Raw genomic sequence first — 19068 nt, 5'->3', positions numbered from 1 at the left:
GAAAACATGTTTTATTTTTCCTTATTTTGAATATTGAGGGTTTACTATAAGACAAGGTGCTAAATCCTTACAGGATTATTAGGCATAAAATATATCTATTATACCATTTAAAAAAAACTTTTATTTTCAAATAATTGTAGACTCTTAGTAAGTTGCAAAAATAGTACTGAGAGGACCTGTGTACCCGTCACTCAGCTTTCCCCAATGGTGACATCTTATGAAACTGCAGTGCTTTATTAAACCCTGGAAATTAATTGATATAGTACAACTCACTGGACCATATACATTACTTGGATTTCACTAGTTTTTGCATGCATGTATTTTTTTGTTTGTGTATAATTCTATGACATTTTTATCACATATATATTTTATTACCACCACTATAATGAATATGCAAAATTGTTCTACAATTGAAAAAGAACTCTCTTGTGCTTCCCATTTACAGTTATCTCTTCCCTCCTCCTACTCTCACTTCTGGTATCACTTATTTATTCTACAACTCTAGTTTTGTTATGTTGAGAATATGATATAAATACAACCACACAGTACCCATTCTGGACATTTATCCTAGAGAAATAAAAACTTATGTGCACATAAAAACCTATACACGAATTTTCATAGCAGCTCTATTTGTAATAGCCCCAGACTGGAAATGTCCCAAATGTCCTTCAGAGAATGAATGGATAAACAAACTGATACATCCATACAATGGAGTACTACCCATCAGTAAAAAGGAAAGAACTCTTGATATATGCAACAACTTGGATGGACTCAAGGGTATTATGCTGAGTGAGTCAATCTCGAAAGGCTAATTATGTTATAAATAGATAGTAAAATCTTTATTTAATTATCAGAATATTAAAACAGAAATAAAATGAAGATGTGGTCTTTACAGAGAATTTTGGACCAGTACACTTTAAAGGTAAGTTGCTTTAAATTCCTAAGTATACTGCTTCAATGTAAAAATAAAGTATAAAGCTGTTAACTTGAAAGCTCAGGAAAATGTGACCAAGCTCAAATAAAGTTTAGTAAATCTTTTTAATTCATAGCCTGATTCTCTTTTTCATATTTAGAAGATACAAAGTAGATTTAAAGGGATTGAAAGAGGAAAAGGAAAAAAATAGGAAGACAGAATAATAGAGTTTTGAGATTTTATGTATTATATAATTTTTTATAGCATTCAAGTTTTTGTTGCAAATTTGGTTAGAATTTAATTATTTTCATTTAAAAACTACAGTATACTTGTTTTGTAAGGAATGAAGAAAGGAGGTGGGAAAAAATTAGAATAAATCCTACCTATATTCTCCAGTAAGAGAATAATGATGTCAAATTGTTTTATATTTATATTTTATATTTAGTCTTGTAATGTGAATTTTTCTTTTATAGATTTTGGACTTAAACTGGCTGAGGAGGAAGGAATAGTTAGAATAAATGTTAACTTTTAAACAAGGGACAGAAGGCTTGTAACAGGAAGAAAATGTTATATATATATATATATATATATATGCACATATATATGCATTCATTATTGTATATGTCTTCAAAGAAATCTTTATGACATCTTAAGGAAAATAGATTCAATTGTTAAAAATATATATATGCACATATTAGATTTAATTGTTAAAATATATATATATATATGCAGAATTCAATCTATTTTCCTCAAGATGCCATAAAAATTTCTTTGAAGAAATATACAATAATGAATATTAGGTAATTGACACTATTTTATAATTATAGCCTAATTCAAAGTTTTTAAATGAGTAATAAATTTATGAATTTAACCTCAGAACATCCCAATCAGGTTGGTTAAAGTGTGACCATTCATAGTAAATATTCTAATAATGTTTTTTCATTATTTCCTTTAACTTATTTTCTTTTTATTATTTCCTTCTCTTTTTCTTCCTTTCTTTTTTAACTTTTGTGTGTCTTTCTTCCATCTTCCTCTCCTTTTCCTCTTACTTTTCCTATCTTCTTCCTCCCATTTTGAATACTACAGTCAAAAGTACCAGAGACAGGCAATATCTTTCTTTTGACCTGTCTACTTTCAAAATCCTCTAGATGTAAAGAATACACTTAATGTTTAACAGGTTAGCTGGAATGGCAGTGGACTATAGAGAGGTTCATTGGTATGACTATGCTTTGAGCCTAATTGACTTCATACCAAGATTATGATTGTATAAAATAAGATTGGTAGAATGAGAATAAGTACCCTGAAAATATCTGCATACATGTCAATATATTATTTATATTGTTTTTATGTCTTACTTTTTTGGAACACCCCACGTTATAGTCTATATAAAATTAACCATGTAATATGAGTTGCCTGGTTTAGAAAATAATATTTACTCATAATATCCCACTAAAAACCATAAATTGAACACACAATTGATTTGAACTCTCTGTAGTTGCTATAATGTGTTTTCTGAGGGACATAATGTAGGGTAATTTATATAAAGAGAATGGAGAAAAAATATACAGTGTCAGAAATTTATATCACACAGTACTTGAACTAGATATTTAAGAGAAAATGTATACACTAAAATAGTTTTAATAATTTTTATGGTTATCTGCAAATTAGTCACTGAGATTACTTTTACTCGTAGTAAATACTTATTATTGTTTTCTAGGCAGGCTTTTAAATTTTAAAATCATAGAATCATTTAAGGTTACAAAGATATACCGCCCTCCCTCCCCAAAAGGAGCCTTTTTGTAGCTGAACTCTGCATTTTGTTTTTAAAATAGTGGGTTGGAGAAATCACTAATTAACATATGTTTTATTTAATCTTGTAGCTAAGTCTTATTATCATAAAAGTTTTTTTTTTTTGTCAATTGATTGCTGAGCAAATTCTAGTGTTAAATGTCAGTTTTGTCAGAAAAAAAAAAAAAAACAGCAGAGGACCTCTATGGAGTGGTATAAATCTCTGAAAGGTAATGGAGGATAAGAAAATTCTCTTCCCTTTCTCCTCCTCTGTGGAATGGCCAAAGAAACCAGTGTTCTTCTCTGCAAGGTATGTTGTTATATTCAGCTGAACTGACCTTGAAGATTAGCTTTTATTATATTTCATCTTTGAAATGGAATGTGCAAGAGTTTAAAAGTCTCAAAATGTAGAGAAAGAAACTAATAATAGTACATTGAAAAAATTTATTATGTTAAAATCATAATTCATTCAAGTTATTATACAAGGATAAATGAATTCTAAATGAAAATATTAAACATGGTTAGAAAGTTAGTTTTGAGGGATGATAAAATTATTAATGTTGGTATTTTATTTTAAGAGCAATGTAGGGCTACAACTTTTTTTTTTATCACTTATAGAATTAAGATATAATTTACATACAGTAAAACTCATTCTTCAGATCCTTGTGGTGATGGAACTATTCTGTATCATGGCAACATCCTTGTCAGTATTGTGGCTGTGATATTTTAATATAAGTTTTGCAAGATGTTACCATGGGGGGGGGGAAACTGGGTAAAAGGTAAATAGGATCTCTTGTAGTATTTCACATAACTGCATGTGAGTTTGTAATTGTCTCAAAATATAAAGTTTAATTAAAAAAAATCACTTTCTCATCTATAGTTCTGCAAACTTTGACAAATACATTTAGTTGTATTCCCACCACCAACATCAAAATTATGTAAGTGAGGAATCACTAAATTCTACATCGAAAACCAGTTTTACCATATATATTGACTAACTAGAATTTATATAAAAACTTGAAATAAAAAAGAGGTATAATACAATTATACCACTCTCCACAATTTCTGCATAAGTCCTTTTTACCTTCCTTTTTACCCTATCTAAACATCCATCTGCTTTCTGTCCCTACAGTTTCACCTTTTCCACAATGTAATGTACACAGAGGCATATAGTAAATAGCCTTTTGAGTCTGACTTCATTTACTTAATAAAGTGCATTTGAGATTAATCTATATTTTGTGTGTATCAGTTTATTTTTTATTGCTGAATAGTGTTCCATTTTATGATGATACCATGGTTTGCTTGTCTAATCCCCAATTAAGGGGTATTTGGGTTGTTTCCAGTTTGAAAGTGATAAATAAAGCCACTGTAAATATTCATGTGCAGGTTTTATATGAATATAAATTTTTATTTCACTTGAGTAAATACCAAAGGAGTGGGATTGCTTGGTTATACGGTAAGTGTATTGTTAACTTAGTGAGAAACCTCCAAACTGTTTTCTAAGTGGTTGTGCCATTTTGTATACCCATCAGCAACATAGGAGAGCTCTACTTGCTCTATCTACATCCTTGCCATTACTTGGTATTGTCAGTATTTTTATTTTAGCTCTACTAATAGGCATGTAGTAGTATCTCATTGGGGTTTTAATTTGAATGTCCCTGATAACTAACAACAGTGAGCATCTTTTTATGCATTTATTTTTCTGGAGAAATGTCTGTTCAGATATTTTGCCCATTTAAAAAATGTGTATTATTTTCTTATTATTGAATTTTGAGTTTTTAAATATACTCTGAATACAAGAGCTATATCAGGTATGCAGTTTGCAAATATTTTCTCCAGTCTGTAGCTTCTTTTTTCTTCTCTGAACAGTATTTTTTGAAGAGCAGCTTTGATTCTGATAAAGTCCATTTATCAACGTTTTTCTTTCATGAATTATATTTTGATGTTGTATCTTACAAATCATTGCCTAACAAACCATCACAAAGATTTTCTTTTTATTCTTTTGAAAATTTTAGTTTTATGTTTTACATTTAGTTCTGTGGTTCATGTTTAGTTAATTTTTTATGGTATGAGGATGTTTTTTGTATATTAATCCTATTGTTCTGTCACCATTTGTTGTTAAGAACTTTCTTCATGGAATTGCTTTTACACCTTTATCAGGAATCAATTGACAATATATAGCAAGTTCTAATACAGCACATGTGCACATGTGATCTTTTAAAAAATCACTTCACTGTGAATAATTACATATAATAAAAAGCACAGGACTTATGGGAGAAATGGGGTTAGGGATTTAACACTCAAATATATAACCAGTGCACACTAAAGAAAAGAAGTTGATAAAAATGACAACATTGTTTTACATATTCTAAATGTTTAACAATATGTAAATACTACAATAAAAAGGTACCTTACCTTGAAAAAATCCTGATATTTGACTGTAGAATTGTTGTCAGAAAGGTTGCAGTATGTTGGTTATTGTGAAGTGGTAGAAGATAGATTATGTGGAATTGGGAGGAAGATTGTAACACTACAGGTGGGCAGGAGTAGCTCATAATATACATAATGAGCTGAAATCTGGCAGATGTTTGGGGTATGTGCATGTATCTATCATTACTTGGCTTGGTTCAAGTAGGTTCATTTTTTTAAGTATTTATTTTTGAGATGGGGTGGAGGGGTAGAGCGAGGGCTACAGAGGATCTAAAGCAGGCTCTGTGCTGACAGCAGAGAGCCCTATGTGGGTCTCTAACTCATCAACTGAGATCACAAACTGAACCAAAGTCAGACACTTAACTGACTGAGCCACTCAGGCACACCCAGCTAGGTTCAGTTTTATAGTGTCTCACCTAGTGTTTCTTATAGACAAAATTGCATATAAACCACACATTAAGTCAAACCCATTTGAAATTTGTGTTATGCTTAAATTGTTTTCTAACATATCAATCACGTTGGAGTAAATTTGCATTTTCAAAACAAGCATTATAGCAGAACTGTATGTGTTAGTCTATTCTTGGGCACTGTCCTTTTGCATTGATATATACACATGTAGCCTTTCTCCAATGCCACGCTTTCTTGATTACTGTAGCTTTATCATAAGTTTTGAAGTGAGGTTGTGTAAGTCCTTCATTGGTTTTCTTCATCAAAATTATTTTGGCTATTCTATTTTCTTGAGTCTTTTTTATAAATTTTAAGTTTCGTTTTCTTTTGTTTTTACAAAATAAATCTTACTGGGACTTTTGTTAAAGTTTCATTGACACTGTAGATCAGTTTTTTGGGACTTGATATCTTTAACAACATTGAATCTTCCAAACCATGCATACAATATGTCTCTCCACTTATTTAGATCTACTTTGATTTCTTTCATAGGTGTTTCTAGTTTTTAGCATGCAGGTCTTACATCTACTTTGTATATTTATGCCTGTGGATTTCATGCAGGTTTTTTTTTTTTTTTTGGTGGTGGTATTATAAATGGTACTTTTTACATTTCAACTTCCAATTTTCACTGCTAGCACATAGGAATGATTGGTTTTTATATATTGGTACCTTTAGCTCTTTGAAAGCCTTAAACAAAAATGGAAGCTCAAAAGCATAATTTGCTTTTTTAGTGTTTTAAAAAGTGTCTCTTTTGTCTCTTAGTCTATTTTAAAACTTAGAACACTATGACAGCTTTGATGATTTAATTGTTGACCTCTCAAAATTGCTGAATGATATACTAATATAAATATGAAAACATGTATTTTGAGGATGGAATTTAACTGAGCAATCTCTAAGTGCTCTTAAAACGGTATCATGAAATACAGGCTGTTTTCCATTATTTGTCTCACCGGAGCTTTCTTGAGTAATTATAGCCCATCCATGAATCGTTTTAAGTTCTAACACATAGTTTTGTTTCCTTTGGTAGTTTCTATTTTCTGAGTATCTTCAGATATATTTTTCTGTCACATTGTTATCATAGATTTTGGACTCAGCAAGGAATCTGTAGATCAAGAAAAGAAGGCTTACTCATTTTGTGGTACAGTGGAGTACATGGCTCCTGAAGTAGTAAATAGGAGAGGCCACTCCCAAAGTGCTGATTGGTGGTCATATGGTGTACTTATGGTAAGTAGTGTTATTTTTAAATTGTGCCAATATAAAATTAATATTATTTAGAATTTTGTTTTAAATTTTGGAATGTGTCTGGTGAGAATAGAGTTTTGATAATTCATGATTATTTAAAAAAAATCTTCTGATTGGCTAGCTGTTATAAAGGAAGAATTACGATTTTGGTACTCTGATTTATTTTAAAGTTTCTAGATGAAAAGGTAAATGGTAGCATTCTTTTATAAGCTATTCAAATTTGAAACTGAGAAAAAGGCTTACCAGATTTTAGATTTCAGAATACTGTGTTTAATTTTTTTAACGTGTATTTATTTCAGAAAGAGAGAGAGAGAGAGCATGAGCAGGGGAGGGGCAGAGAGAGAGAGGGACCCAGAATCTGAAGCAGGTTCCAGGCTCGGAGCTGTCAGCACAGAACCCGATGCAGGGCTCAAACTCACGAACTGTGAGATCATGACCTGAGCCAAAGTCGGATGCTTAACTGAATGAGCCACCCAGGCACCCCCAGGTTACTTTGTTTAAATGTCACATGGGGGGGTTGCCTGGGTGGCTCAGTCAGTTAAGTGCTCGACACTTGATTTCAGCTCAAGTCATGATCTCGCAGTTCATGGGTTTGAACCCCGCATCAGGCTCCACACTGATGGTGCAGAGCCTGCCTGGAATTCTCTCTCCCTCTCTCTCTTTGCCCCTTTCCAGCTCTTTCTCAAAAATAATAAACTTAAAAAAATACCATATACTATTTTAGTTGGGTATCACAGAATTTAGCACCTTACCATAAACTTATTGTCAAATTGTTTCATGCATGTCCCTAGAAAGACTAAACTTTTTGTGGAGAGCAGTCATGTCTCATGCTACTTAACATCTGTCATGGTACCTAGCATAGCAGGCATACAAACTGACTAATTTGGTATAAATTAAGAGTATATTTTCAATATCAAGCAGGGCACTGAGTGAATAGCTATTGAAGCAATTTGTTTGTATAATCCATCTTGCTGATAATCCATTTTGCCTATTTATTACTTTATAACATACTATATGACACTTCAATATATTAGGGCCTATTATAAACCTGACATTTGTGTAGGATAGTGGGGTAGCAACAAACTGAAGATATAATTTTGACATTTTCCGTGACCAAAGAATGCATACAATCTGTTTAGGCAAACAGTTGAAATAGCTAAATGAACCATCCAAAAATATACCTTAGGAATTCAGGCAAGAAATCATATAAGTTGATGTAGGAAAAGTGGAGGAGGTGGAGCTTAGATTAATCCCGGAAGGGTAGAAAAATTTAAATAACTGCAAATCAAGAAGGATCGTATTAGTAGCAAAGACCTAGAGAACTAGTTTGAGTAGAATAGTAGTAGAGAATGAGGGTGACGGTGGAGGAAATGAGACTATATGCCAATAAGCATTTGCATGCAGTACTCTGAGTAGTAGGAAACTTTTGTAGATTATTTTTTAATGTTTATTAATTTTTCATCTTTATTAATTTTGAGAGGGCGGGGACAGAGAGAGAGAGAGAGAGAGAGAGAGAGAGAGAGAGAGAGAGAAAGAGAGAGAATGAATCCCAAGCAAGGATCTCATGAACTGTGAGATCATGACCTGAGCCAATATCAATAGTCAGATGCTTAACTGACACGAGCCACCCGGACACCCCAGATTTTGTAGTTCTTTAACAAGATAGTAATTAGAGAAAAATGTATTTAAAGAAGATTAGCCTTGACAGCATTGTATAAATGGATTGTAAATAGAGGAAACTGGAAGTAGGGAGACCAACAAGGTCTCCTTACAAGACAGTTGTAACATTATAGAATATAAAAGATGAAATCTTAAATATATGTCAAAGGAAGAAGTGTCTGATCTTAATAGCTGATTTAATGTCACAGATGGAGAGGGTTAAGGTCAAAGATAAAAACACCTCTAAAATTTATGAACTTAGGGAGTTTGAAAAGAATGATAGTTCAGCAGAAAAGACATACCTGGAAAGGGCAGCTGGTTTTGGAAGTGGAGAAATAGTTTATTTATAACATGTTGCATAGGTTATTACAGGTTTGTGGTTAAACCCTTGGTGGTAATAAATTAGGAGGGAACAGTGGAGACAGGATCAGAATCATCTGGAGACCTTTAAAAATACTACTCAGTCAGCCAACATGCAATTTAATTTAGGGGGGAGGTGGATTCCAGTATAATATGCTCCCTCTTTTTGTCCTTGCCATTACCACCTCTGCTACTCTGGTCACCAATAGAGAACAATAACTTTAAATTTGGAAGCAGAGGACTGGAGCTTGAGAGAGACGATCCCCATATACCATACTTTCTTTGTCTTCTTTCTCTTTCTGTGGCCCCTGCCCCTACTTCTTCAACATCCAGTTAAGAAACATTACTGTAGATTTGGGAGGGAGAACTAGGACTTGAGAGAGATTGAGGCTGGAACAGATTTGAAAGTCATCAATATATAGGAAAGGGTTGAATTGATAATCTAACTAAGGTTATGAATTCAGATAAATGAGCAGAGGACTGAAGCCAACGTCATTACTGAATCTAAGTTCAAGATTTAAATATTAGAGATATGAAAACTTTTCTTTTTATCAAAGTATAATGATCTTCATTTTCAAAACTAGTTTTTTACACCATTATTTAATGTTCTAGTAATATACATAGCAATTAAATATCTTAGGGAAAATGTTTATTTTTATGTCATGTACAGCTTTATTATTTTTTTAAGATACTGGTGTACATGTGTAGCTTTCTTGTTCTTTTTTTATTGCTTTTTGGAGTGAGGAGAATGAGAATGGTTACATCTTTCTTTCTTTTTTTTAATTTCCCTAATGACCAATGATGTTAAGCATCTTTTCATGTGTTTATTGGCCTTTTGTGTATCTTCTTTTTTAAGGTTTTATTTAAATTCCAGGGGTACCTGGCTGGCTCAGTAGGTTGAGCATCCAACTTCAGCTCAGGTCACGACCTCACGGTTCATGAGTTCGAGCCCCGCGACAGGCTCTGTGCTGACATCTCAGAGCCTGGAGCCTGCTTCGGATTCTGTGTCTCCCTCTCTCTCTGCACCCCCCCCCCCCACTCATGCTCTCTCTCTCTCTCTCTCTCTCTCTCTCTCTCTCTCTCAAAAATAAATAAACATTAAATTCCAGTTAGTTAATATAGAGTGTAATATTAGTTTCAGGTGTACAAAGCACTTATGAATTTGAAATGGTTCCCTGCTTAGTTTTACTTTCCATTCTTTGTTAAATGTTTGCTTTAAGAGCATATCTTTGGTTTAAAAGAAAATGCTGTCTATCTATTTTCAAATTGCTTTGGTTTGGGAACCCAGCCAGATTAGATAGGACTGAAAAAAAAAAAACTGGTTGGTTTCATTTGCTACAGGTCACCTATCAGTTGGGCTATATATAGTGAGGTACCAGCAGTGCATTTCCTTAATTGACTTACTTTTCTGTTCCTATTTTGACCTATCGTATAGATCCTTAATCATTTGATGATCATGTATTACAAGTCTCAGTTGTTTTCCTAAAAAATTTTATCATATATTCTAAGCTCTGGCAAATTATGTGTTACTTTTTGTTTGTTTTAGTTTGAAATGCTTACTGGTACTCTGCCATTTCAAGGTAAAGACAGAAATGAGACCATGAATATGATATTAAAGTAAGTGTAAACAGTTATTTTTTTTCTTTTGGGAAAAATTCCTTGTTTTCAGTTTCTTGAAACTTGTTTTCAATTGACACAAAAGAACACTTTTTCACACTGTCTTATTTTCTTCTCCTACCATATAAGGGACATTATTTTTCATTGTTAAAACATTCTTTTAAGTTCTTTTTGAGATTTGTCAATTTAAAGTATGTCTAGATTTAAATGAAATTTTCTAAAACTCTTTTTCAGAGCAAAACTCGGAATGCCTCAGTTTCTTAGTGCTGAAGCACAAAGTCTACTAAGGATGTTATTCAAAAGAAATCCAGCAAATAGATTGGGTATTATTTATTGCCTTAACTTTTACAACAATACACTGCCTGTTTTGGGAGGATCATTGTACCTTTATATTTTCTGGCCTAGTTCATTTACTGCTGCTATATATTTATACCTAGGAGTTTGCATTTTGTAAGCACATAGATCCAGTAAACTCTGTTTTGTCCACGATTAAACAATAGTCTAGCTATTCAGAACTTCCGTTTAATGTATGTCATTATGTATATCATATGGATTACTTCTTTTGAAATAATTCACAGAATTCTCCCTTATATAGGTAATCTTTTTAGATATTTGAAGGTAAGTATTTTGTCCCTTCAAGTATTCTTTGAGATAAATATGTTTCCATAGCCACTCATTATTTGGCCACTTTCTGATAGCCTTTCCCTGGATCCAAATGTGATTATATTATTTAATTTTTGTGTTAAAATTTTAATATCACTTTATTATATTGCACTTTGTAATTTGTCTTTGAGATACTAAGCCATAAGTTTAATTGTGATATATATATGTATATACACACACACACACACACATATATATACACACACATATATATATATATTTTAGTGATATGTTAAACATTATTTTTATTTGATTTAGAAGGAATTTCATTATTTCATCATACTTTATATGCTTCAGTGTGAGCATCAGTTATGTTTTATTATATTAAATTGAAAAAAAACCCAAAATATCAAATAAGAAATAATAAACATTTCACTGCAAGGAGTATATGAAAGGTGTATTCGTTTGTACATATAACAGCAGAGAAGCCAGGTAGAAAGATTAAAAATAATTATACCAGTAAAAAATTATTTCCTTTTTTATAGGTTCAGAAGGAGTTGAGGAAATCAAAAGACATCTTTTTTTTGCAAATGTTGACTGGAATGTAAGTTCAGTTGTAACTTCAGTAGAAACTTTGTCACTGAGTGACTTATTATGAATTAACACTGAAGAATAAAATGCTCATATTTGGGCTTTGCTGATAAACTTAATCCTTTTTTTTTTTTTTTGATATGAGGTTTTTACTTAGAGGCGTAGATGTCATGGCAATTACCTTGAACCAGTAGGTGTGTGGATGATATTTACTAAATTTTTGTCTATCATATGTTTTACCTGTTAAGTGTGGTTACTATTTTCCCCTGTTCTAGGTTGGGGAATGTGAAGGAGGAAGAGAAAGAGGTGAGGAGGTGAATGATAAGGCAAATTCTTAAAGAAAATGAATTCTAATTCATTTCTCTTCCTCCTTCATACTCCCCAATCTAAATGTGGTAGACAACCACACTTAACAGGTAAAAAGTCTCTGCACAGTGAAGGAAACAATCAACAAAACTAAAAGGCAATCAACAGAATTGTGGAAGATATTTGTAAATGACATATCTGATAAAGGGCTAATATCCAAAGTCTATAAACAACTTGTAAAACTCAACACCCAAAAAATGAATAATCCAAATAAAAGTGTGCAGAAGACATGAATAGACATTTTTTCAAAGACATCCAGATGGCCAACAGACACATAAAAAGATAATCAACTTCACTCATCATCAGGGAAATACAAATCAAAACTACAGTGAGATTTCACCTCATGCAAGTCAGAATGGCTAAAATTAACAACCCAAGAAACAACAGATTTGGAGAAAGGGGAACCTTCTTATATTGTTGGTGGGAATGCAAATTGGTGCAGCCACTCTGGGGAAACAGTATGGAGGTTCGTCACATAAAGGTGCAACTACCCTACCATCCAGAAATTCTACTACTAGGAATTTGCCCAAAGGATAAAAAAAAGAAGGGATAAATGCACCCCAATGTTTACAACAGTATTATTAGCAATAGCCAAAGTATGGAAGGAACACAAATGTTCATACTGACGAATATAAAAAGAAGTAGTATATATATAGAATAGAATATTACTCAGCCATTAAAAACTAATGAAATCTTGCCATTTGCAATGACATGGATGTAGCTAGAGTGTACTATGCTAAGCAAAATAAGTCAGTCAGAGAAAGATCCCATATGATATTACTCATATGTGGAATTTAAGAAACAAAACAGATGAACATACGGGGAAGAAAAGGCAAACCAAGAAAGAGACTCTTAACTCTAGAGAACAAAATGATAGTGGATGGGGGAATGGGTTAAACAGGTGATGGGCATTAAGGAGGGCACCTGTTATGATGAGCACAGGGGATGGTATGTAAGTGATGAATCACTAAATTATATACCTGAAATTAATATTGCACTGTATGTTAACTAGCTGAAATTTAAACAAAAACTTGGAAAAAGTGACTTATTTTTTATAATTGTAAAACTGCATAACAGAAGCCGTTAGTATTAATACCCTAAAAGACCACTCAATGGGCACGCTACATGGGAGTCTGCCCTGTTATATGTATGTGCTTCTTTCCCTGGTGTCCTTTTATCCCCGTGTCACTTTTTTTTTCCTTTTTTCTTTTAAACATAATTTATTGTCAGATTGTTTTCCAGAAAACACCCAGTGATCATCCCAGCAGGTGCCCTGCTCAATGCCCATCACCCACTTTCCCCTCTCCCCCACCCCCCCATCAACCCTCAGCTTGTTCTCAGTATTTAAGTCTTTTATGGTTTGCCTCCCTCCCTCTCTGTAACTTCCCCCCCTTCCCCCTCCCCCATGGTTCTCTGTTAAGTTTCTCAGGATCCACATATGAGTGAAAACATATGGTAACTGTATTTCTTTGCCTGACTTATTTCACTTAGCATAATACTCTCCAGTTCCATCCACATTGCTACAAATGGCCAGATTTAATTCTTTCTCATTGCCAAGTAGTACTCCATTGTATATATAAACCACATCTTCTTTATCCATTCATCCGTTGATGGACATTTAGGCTCTTTCCATAATTTGGCTATTGTTGAAAGTGCTATTGTTGAAAGTGCCACTTTAAACATTGGGGTACAAGTGCCCCTATGCATCAGCACTCCTCTATCCCTTGGGTAAATTCCTAGCAGTGCTATTGCTGGGTCATAGGGTAGATCTATTTTTAATTTTTTGAGGAACCTCCACACTGTTTTCCAGAGTGGCTGCACCAGTTTGCATTCCCACCAGCAGTGCAAGAGGATTCCCGTTTCTCCACATCCTCTCCAACATCTATAGTCCCCTGATTTGTTCATTTTAGCCACCCTGACTGGCATGATGTGGTATCTCAGTGTGGTTTTGATTTGTATTTCCCTGATGAGGAGTGACGTTGAACATCTTTTCATGTGTCTTTTGGCCATCTGGGTGTCTTCTTTAGAAAAGTGTCTATTCATGTCTTCTGCCCATTTCTTCACTGGTTTATTATTTTTTTTCTAATGCATATCTACTCTTCCTTTCTTCTTAAGTATACAAACTGCAAATTCCTTTTTTTCATCATTCTCATATCTAAACAGTTTATGTCCATTGTGTTTAATTTAAATAACAAAAGAATATAATGTTTATTTATTTAAATAAATGAAAATCAAAGTAATTCTCTATTAATATTCCCCCATTGTGGGTCTGTAACCTTTTAAAAAAGTTGCTTTCAAAAAAATGGGAGTAGATTGTATACATTTTAAGATGTTTTAAATGTGTTTCAAAAACATAAATTTTAGGAATTTAAATTTTGGACAAGATTACATTTTTGAATTATATAAGAAGAGTCATAAACAGTGTATTTAATACATTTTTAATGTAAAAACAAAATATTTTAGGTGAAATATATACTTCTTGAAGATAGTCTACTAATTTTGAAATTCTTGAATGTTGCTAGGTGTTTCTGCATGGTCACATTGTAGTATATTCTGTATGGTTATTTTACTAATGCAAATTCAAGTCAGTTTTTGATATCAAAATTGAATATCATTCCTTGTGAATACAACCTTTGGCATCAGTGCTGTGTTTCCTGGTCTTGTTTCATTGTGTATATTATCTCTCAAATGTTGACAATTTGGTTAATGGGTATCTGAAGCCTGTTAAAATTTTATTTATTAAATTGTGAGCTTCTGTTAAAGACTGTGAATGTTATGTTCTGCTTTCCCTTACAAAATATAATTTTAGAGTGTTAATATGATTTTGCACTACCCTGTTGTTTCTTCTAGAAATTATATAGAAGAGAAGTTCAACCTCCTTTCAAACCGGCTTCTGGAAAACCAGATGATACTTTTTGTTTTGATCCTGAGTTTACTGCAAAAACACCTAAAGGTAATGCATATTTGTTTATATGTAACATCGGGCTTTCATTCAATTAGATGGTTAAAAAATAAATTAGCGTCTTAGGTAAAAACGAAATGATTTTTAAGTTTGCAGATAATTGATTGCCCTTTATGAAAGTGCAGAATTTATATACATCATTGTTGCGCATCTTTCAAACAGAGGATTTAAATAGGAAATATTTATCAGGGAAGCAGGGGCTAGAGCAAAGGGTAAATTTTTTTTCTTCCTTCTTTTAAATGTCCTTTCACATGGTAATGAATTATAGGTTAAGGGGTAGGAGGTAAGACATGACATATATAACGGACTCGTAAAATTTATAATTTAATAAGTTCTACTTATAGTAGCATGTATTTCACACGTTCATCCAGCAAATATTGAATGCCAACAAATATTGAAGGTACTAAGCAGTGAAGATGTAGTAGTGAACAGGGAGGCAACAATTACAGTCCATGGGGCTTGCATACTAGCATGAGGAGACAAATAATATACGATTAATCAAACACATGATATACTATGTCTGATGGTAGCATTTAATGGTTTCTTTTATATTTAAAGAAATGCTAACATTTCATATCACATAATTCTGTGTAGTTCTAATTAAATAACATTATTTGGATATTAGATTCTCCTGGTTTACCAGCTAGTGCTAATGCTCATCAACTCTTCAAAGGATTCAGCTTTGTGGCAACTTCTATTGCAGAAGAATATAAAATCACTCCTGTTACAAGTGCAAATGTGTTACCAATTGTTCAGGTAAATTCCACCTAATCAGATTATTCAGTGTAGGGATAACTATTTCTTTCAGTTATTGCTAATGGATTTACAGTAATTTTTAAGTGATTTTTAACTTCTAAATTTGTCTCTATGTAGAATATGATTTAAAGGTGTCACAATATGTTTTGGAAAAAAAGCAAACAGTAATTAACCTTTAATTATATTTACGTAATCTCCTCTGGCAAGAAAAGTGTAATGGCAGTGTATAAGCTGGTTGATTTATTGTATTGGCTTTGGGGATCTAGAAAACCTAAAATTTAGGATCAGCTCAGTATCTCTTTAAACCTTTTACAAATACTGATAAAACTTCTCTAAAATATTTTTAAAATATTTAAGATTAATGCATATTTAGGAAAGAAGATAAAAAAAGTGAACATATTTCATTCTCCTTAGTATCTTACTTTTAAAAAAAACAGATAAATGGAAATTCTGGACAATTTGCTGAATTATATGAACTAAAAGAAGATATTGGTGTTGGCTCCTATTCTGTTTGCAAGCGATGCATACATACAGCCACGAACATGGAATTTGCAGTGAAGGTATTATCTGAATCTAACTCTTTTGTTTGTTTATATATATATAAATTAAAGGTTAACTGACAGACATTTTTCAGTGAAGCAAGTGGAGATAGCAAAGATAAAATAATGAGGAAAAGTCTTAAGACTTAATATTTTCATTTGCATTTCTAAAACTTTATTTTGGAGGAATGGTGTATTTCATGAATGTCTTGTTTTAGTTTTATTTTAATATAATATGTTAAAATTGTTCAATTGTGACAATTACTGTCACATTTGAATCACATTATCAGTTGGTATAGTTTCAGTTACCTGGAATATAGGAAAGTGTTAAGGAAGGTGTATTTTTTATTGTTAAGTTTCATTATAGGAAAATTTTAAATGTTAAAATAATGCGAAGCAGGCATCATTCTTGAGTTTTAAGTGTTTGCTTAAAATATGACCAAATTAAAATATTTCATTCACTTTCAGGTAAAGAAAATAATTTGGTTTTCTCTGAGATTTTTCTTGACTTATTTCTTAGATCATTGACAAAAGTAAGAGAGACCCTTCAGAAGAAATTGAAATATTGATGCGCTATGGACAACACCCCAACATTATTACTTTAAAGGATGTAGGTATCTAAAATCTATATATCAGATAATAAGATAATGAAGTTATGATTTGGTACTTTATTTTCTTTTTGAAACTTTTCCTGTTTATGTTATATTCTACTTTTATGCCACAAAATCTCAAAATTCTTAAATTTGCCACTTCAGTTCTTTTTCCCCCCTGTGATTCTATACTCCTACCCTTCTTATACAACATCAAAAAGGAACTATGATGATAGGTGAATGAGAGTGTCCTGATTACTTGAATATATTCTAGCTCATTAACTAGTCAACATTATAGCCAGCACCATTTATTATCCTATAGTACTATAAATATAGAAGATATAGGAGATTGGGAAACTGCCAAATTCTAAAATATTTTACTTTCTTGGTTATACAGTAAATAGCTATAACATTATGGATTGTTTCTTGAGTGAAATAGTATTATGCATTTTGATTTGTAATCTTTAAGCAGTAGTTTGTTATACACACACACACACACACACACACACACCATATACACTAACATCCCACATGCCCTAGTGAAAGGGTACATGTATTTCTCTTATTTATTTTCCTTGATATACTAGTTGAATTCAATAAATATTTAAGACACCATATCAGATAATGGACTTTGGGAATGATATTTAAAAACAATGTTTACTGCCAGAAGGGAGCTTATTGTTAGTAGGGAACAGAAGTGGCTATAATATAGTCAAAAATAAGATAGATTCCATTTTAGAGGCACAGATTCCTATTGTTCCATTTATATAATTTGATGAAGTACAATTTACAACTTCAAAAGTTAATAAAATTATATGTTTTACATATCTCAAGACTGTAGGAGGTTGTTTATCCAGTTTAATCTTCAGTGTAGTCTGTACTATATTAACAGTAAAGGGATAATGTCCTTTTTGACCACTAGAGGTTCACTAGAAAAGGAAAGTAAATATAATTTTAGCATTTAAGAATTATAACTAAAAATAACATTAATTTTTTTTTTTTAGGTTTATGATGATGGTAGATATGTTTACCTTGTTACGGATTTGATGAAAGGAGGAGAACTACTTGACCATATTCTCAAAAAAAAGTGTTTCTCAGAACGGGAAGCTAGTGATGTACTGTTTGTAATAATTAAGACAGTTGACTATCTTCATTGTCAAGGAGTAAGTTGTAGTTATATTCTCCCCTTCAATTATAGGACTTATATCTTAATAAAAATATATCTAGGAGATGCCACCCAAAATGAATTAATTTTCCTGTAACATGTATTTCTATAGAGGATATCCTAAGAAAACCCATAATGTAGTAAAAGTTATAGATTTAGGAAATTGGGTAATACTTTATTAATTCTCTTTACTCTGCTTGTTGCCCTGATTTAAAAGCATATTAGTTTTAAAAGTGGTTTGAATTATATAAATGTATGTAACCTTGACTTTGAAATTATTAAAAAGTCAAACAAAATAATTAGCCAAGGACATGTTGTGAACATTATTCAAATTATAATGTATCTAACATACAAGGTTCTGGCAGTAAAAGGACTGTATATCTTTTTGGGGGAGGTATAGATGACACACAGTGTTACATTAGTTGCAGTTGTACAACATAGTGATTTAACAACTCTATATATTATGCTGTGCTCACCACAAGTTCAGCTACTGTCACCATACAATGCTATTTCATTACCAGTGACTATATTCCCTATGCCATACATTTTATTTCTGTGGCTTACTTATTCCATAACTGGAAGTATGTATCTCCCATTCCTCTTCACCCATTTTGCCCATACCACCACCTAATACTATCTAGAAACCACCATTTTGTCTCTGTATTTATAGGTCTGATTCTGCTTTTTATTTGTTATTCATTTTTTTTATATTTCACTTAAGAGTAAAATTATATGGTATTTGTCTTTCCCAGCCTGACTCATTTTACTTAGATAATACCCTCCAGGTCCATCCATGTTGTTGAAAATGGCAAGCTCTAATCTTTTATGGCTGTGTAATAATATCCCATCACACACACATACACGCACACACATATCCTATCTTCTTTATCCATTCACATACGGATGGACATTTGGGTTGCTTCCATACCTTGGGTATTGTAAATAATGCTGCAATAAACACAGGGATGCATATATCTTTTTCAATTAGTATTTTTGTTTTCTTTGTGTAAATACTACTGGTATTATTAGATCATATGGTATTT

General features: G+C 32.2%; 1 protein-coding gene across 2 annotated transcripts in view; it reads left to right on the top strand.

The window, feature by feature from the left end:
* RPS6KA6 (ribosomal protein S6 kinase A6) overlaps positions 1-19068 on the top strand; it is a 182682-nt gene that overhangs the window by 109803 nt on the left and 53811 nt on the right. Inside the window, exons 9-18 of one of the 2 annotated variants that reach the window (XM_053201420.1) lie at positions 640-789; positions 6657-6799; positions 10383-10453; positions 10688-10776; positions 11602-11660; positions 14864-14966; positions 15601-15731; positions 16169-16291; positions 16791-16880; positions 17865-18023. In XM_053201420.1, coding sequence (XP_053057395.1) covers positions 640-789; positions 6657-6799; positions 10383-10453; positions 10688-10776; positions 11602-11660; positions 14864-14966; positions 15601-15731; positions 16169-16291; positions 16791-16880; positions 17865-18023 — 1118 coding nt within the window. The remainder of the gene's footprint in view (positions 1-639; positions 790-6656; positions 6800-10382; positions 10454-10687; positions 10777-11601; positions 11661-14863; positions 14967-15600; positions 15732-16168; positions 16292-16790; positions 16881-17864; positions 18024-19068) is intronic. The other variant, XM_027053734.2, reaches the window with a different exon arrangement.

This window comes from Acinonyx jubatus, chromosome X, assembly GCF_027475565.1.
Source record: "Acinonyx jubatus isolate Ajub_Pintada_27869175 chromosome X, VMU_Ajub_asm_v1.0, whole genome shotgun sequence".
Lineage (NCBI taxonomy): Eukaryota > Metazoa > Chordata > Mammalia > Carnivora > Felidae > Acinonyx > Acinonyx jubatus.
Note: the sequence above shows the minus strand (reverse complement) of the source record. Positions and strands in the feature narration are given on the sequence as shown.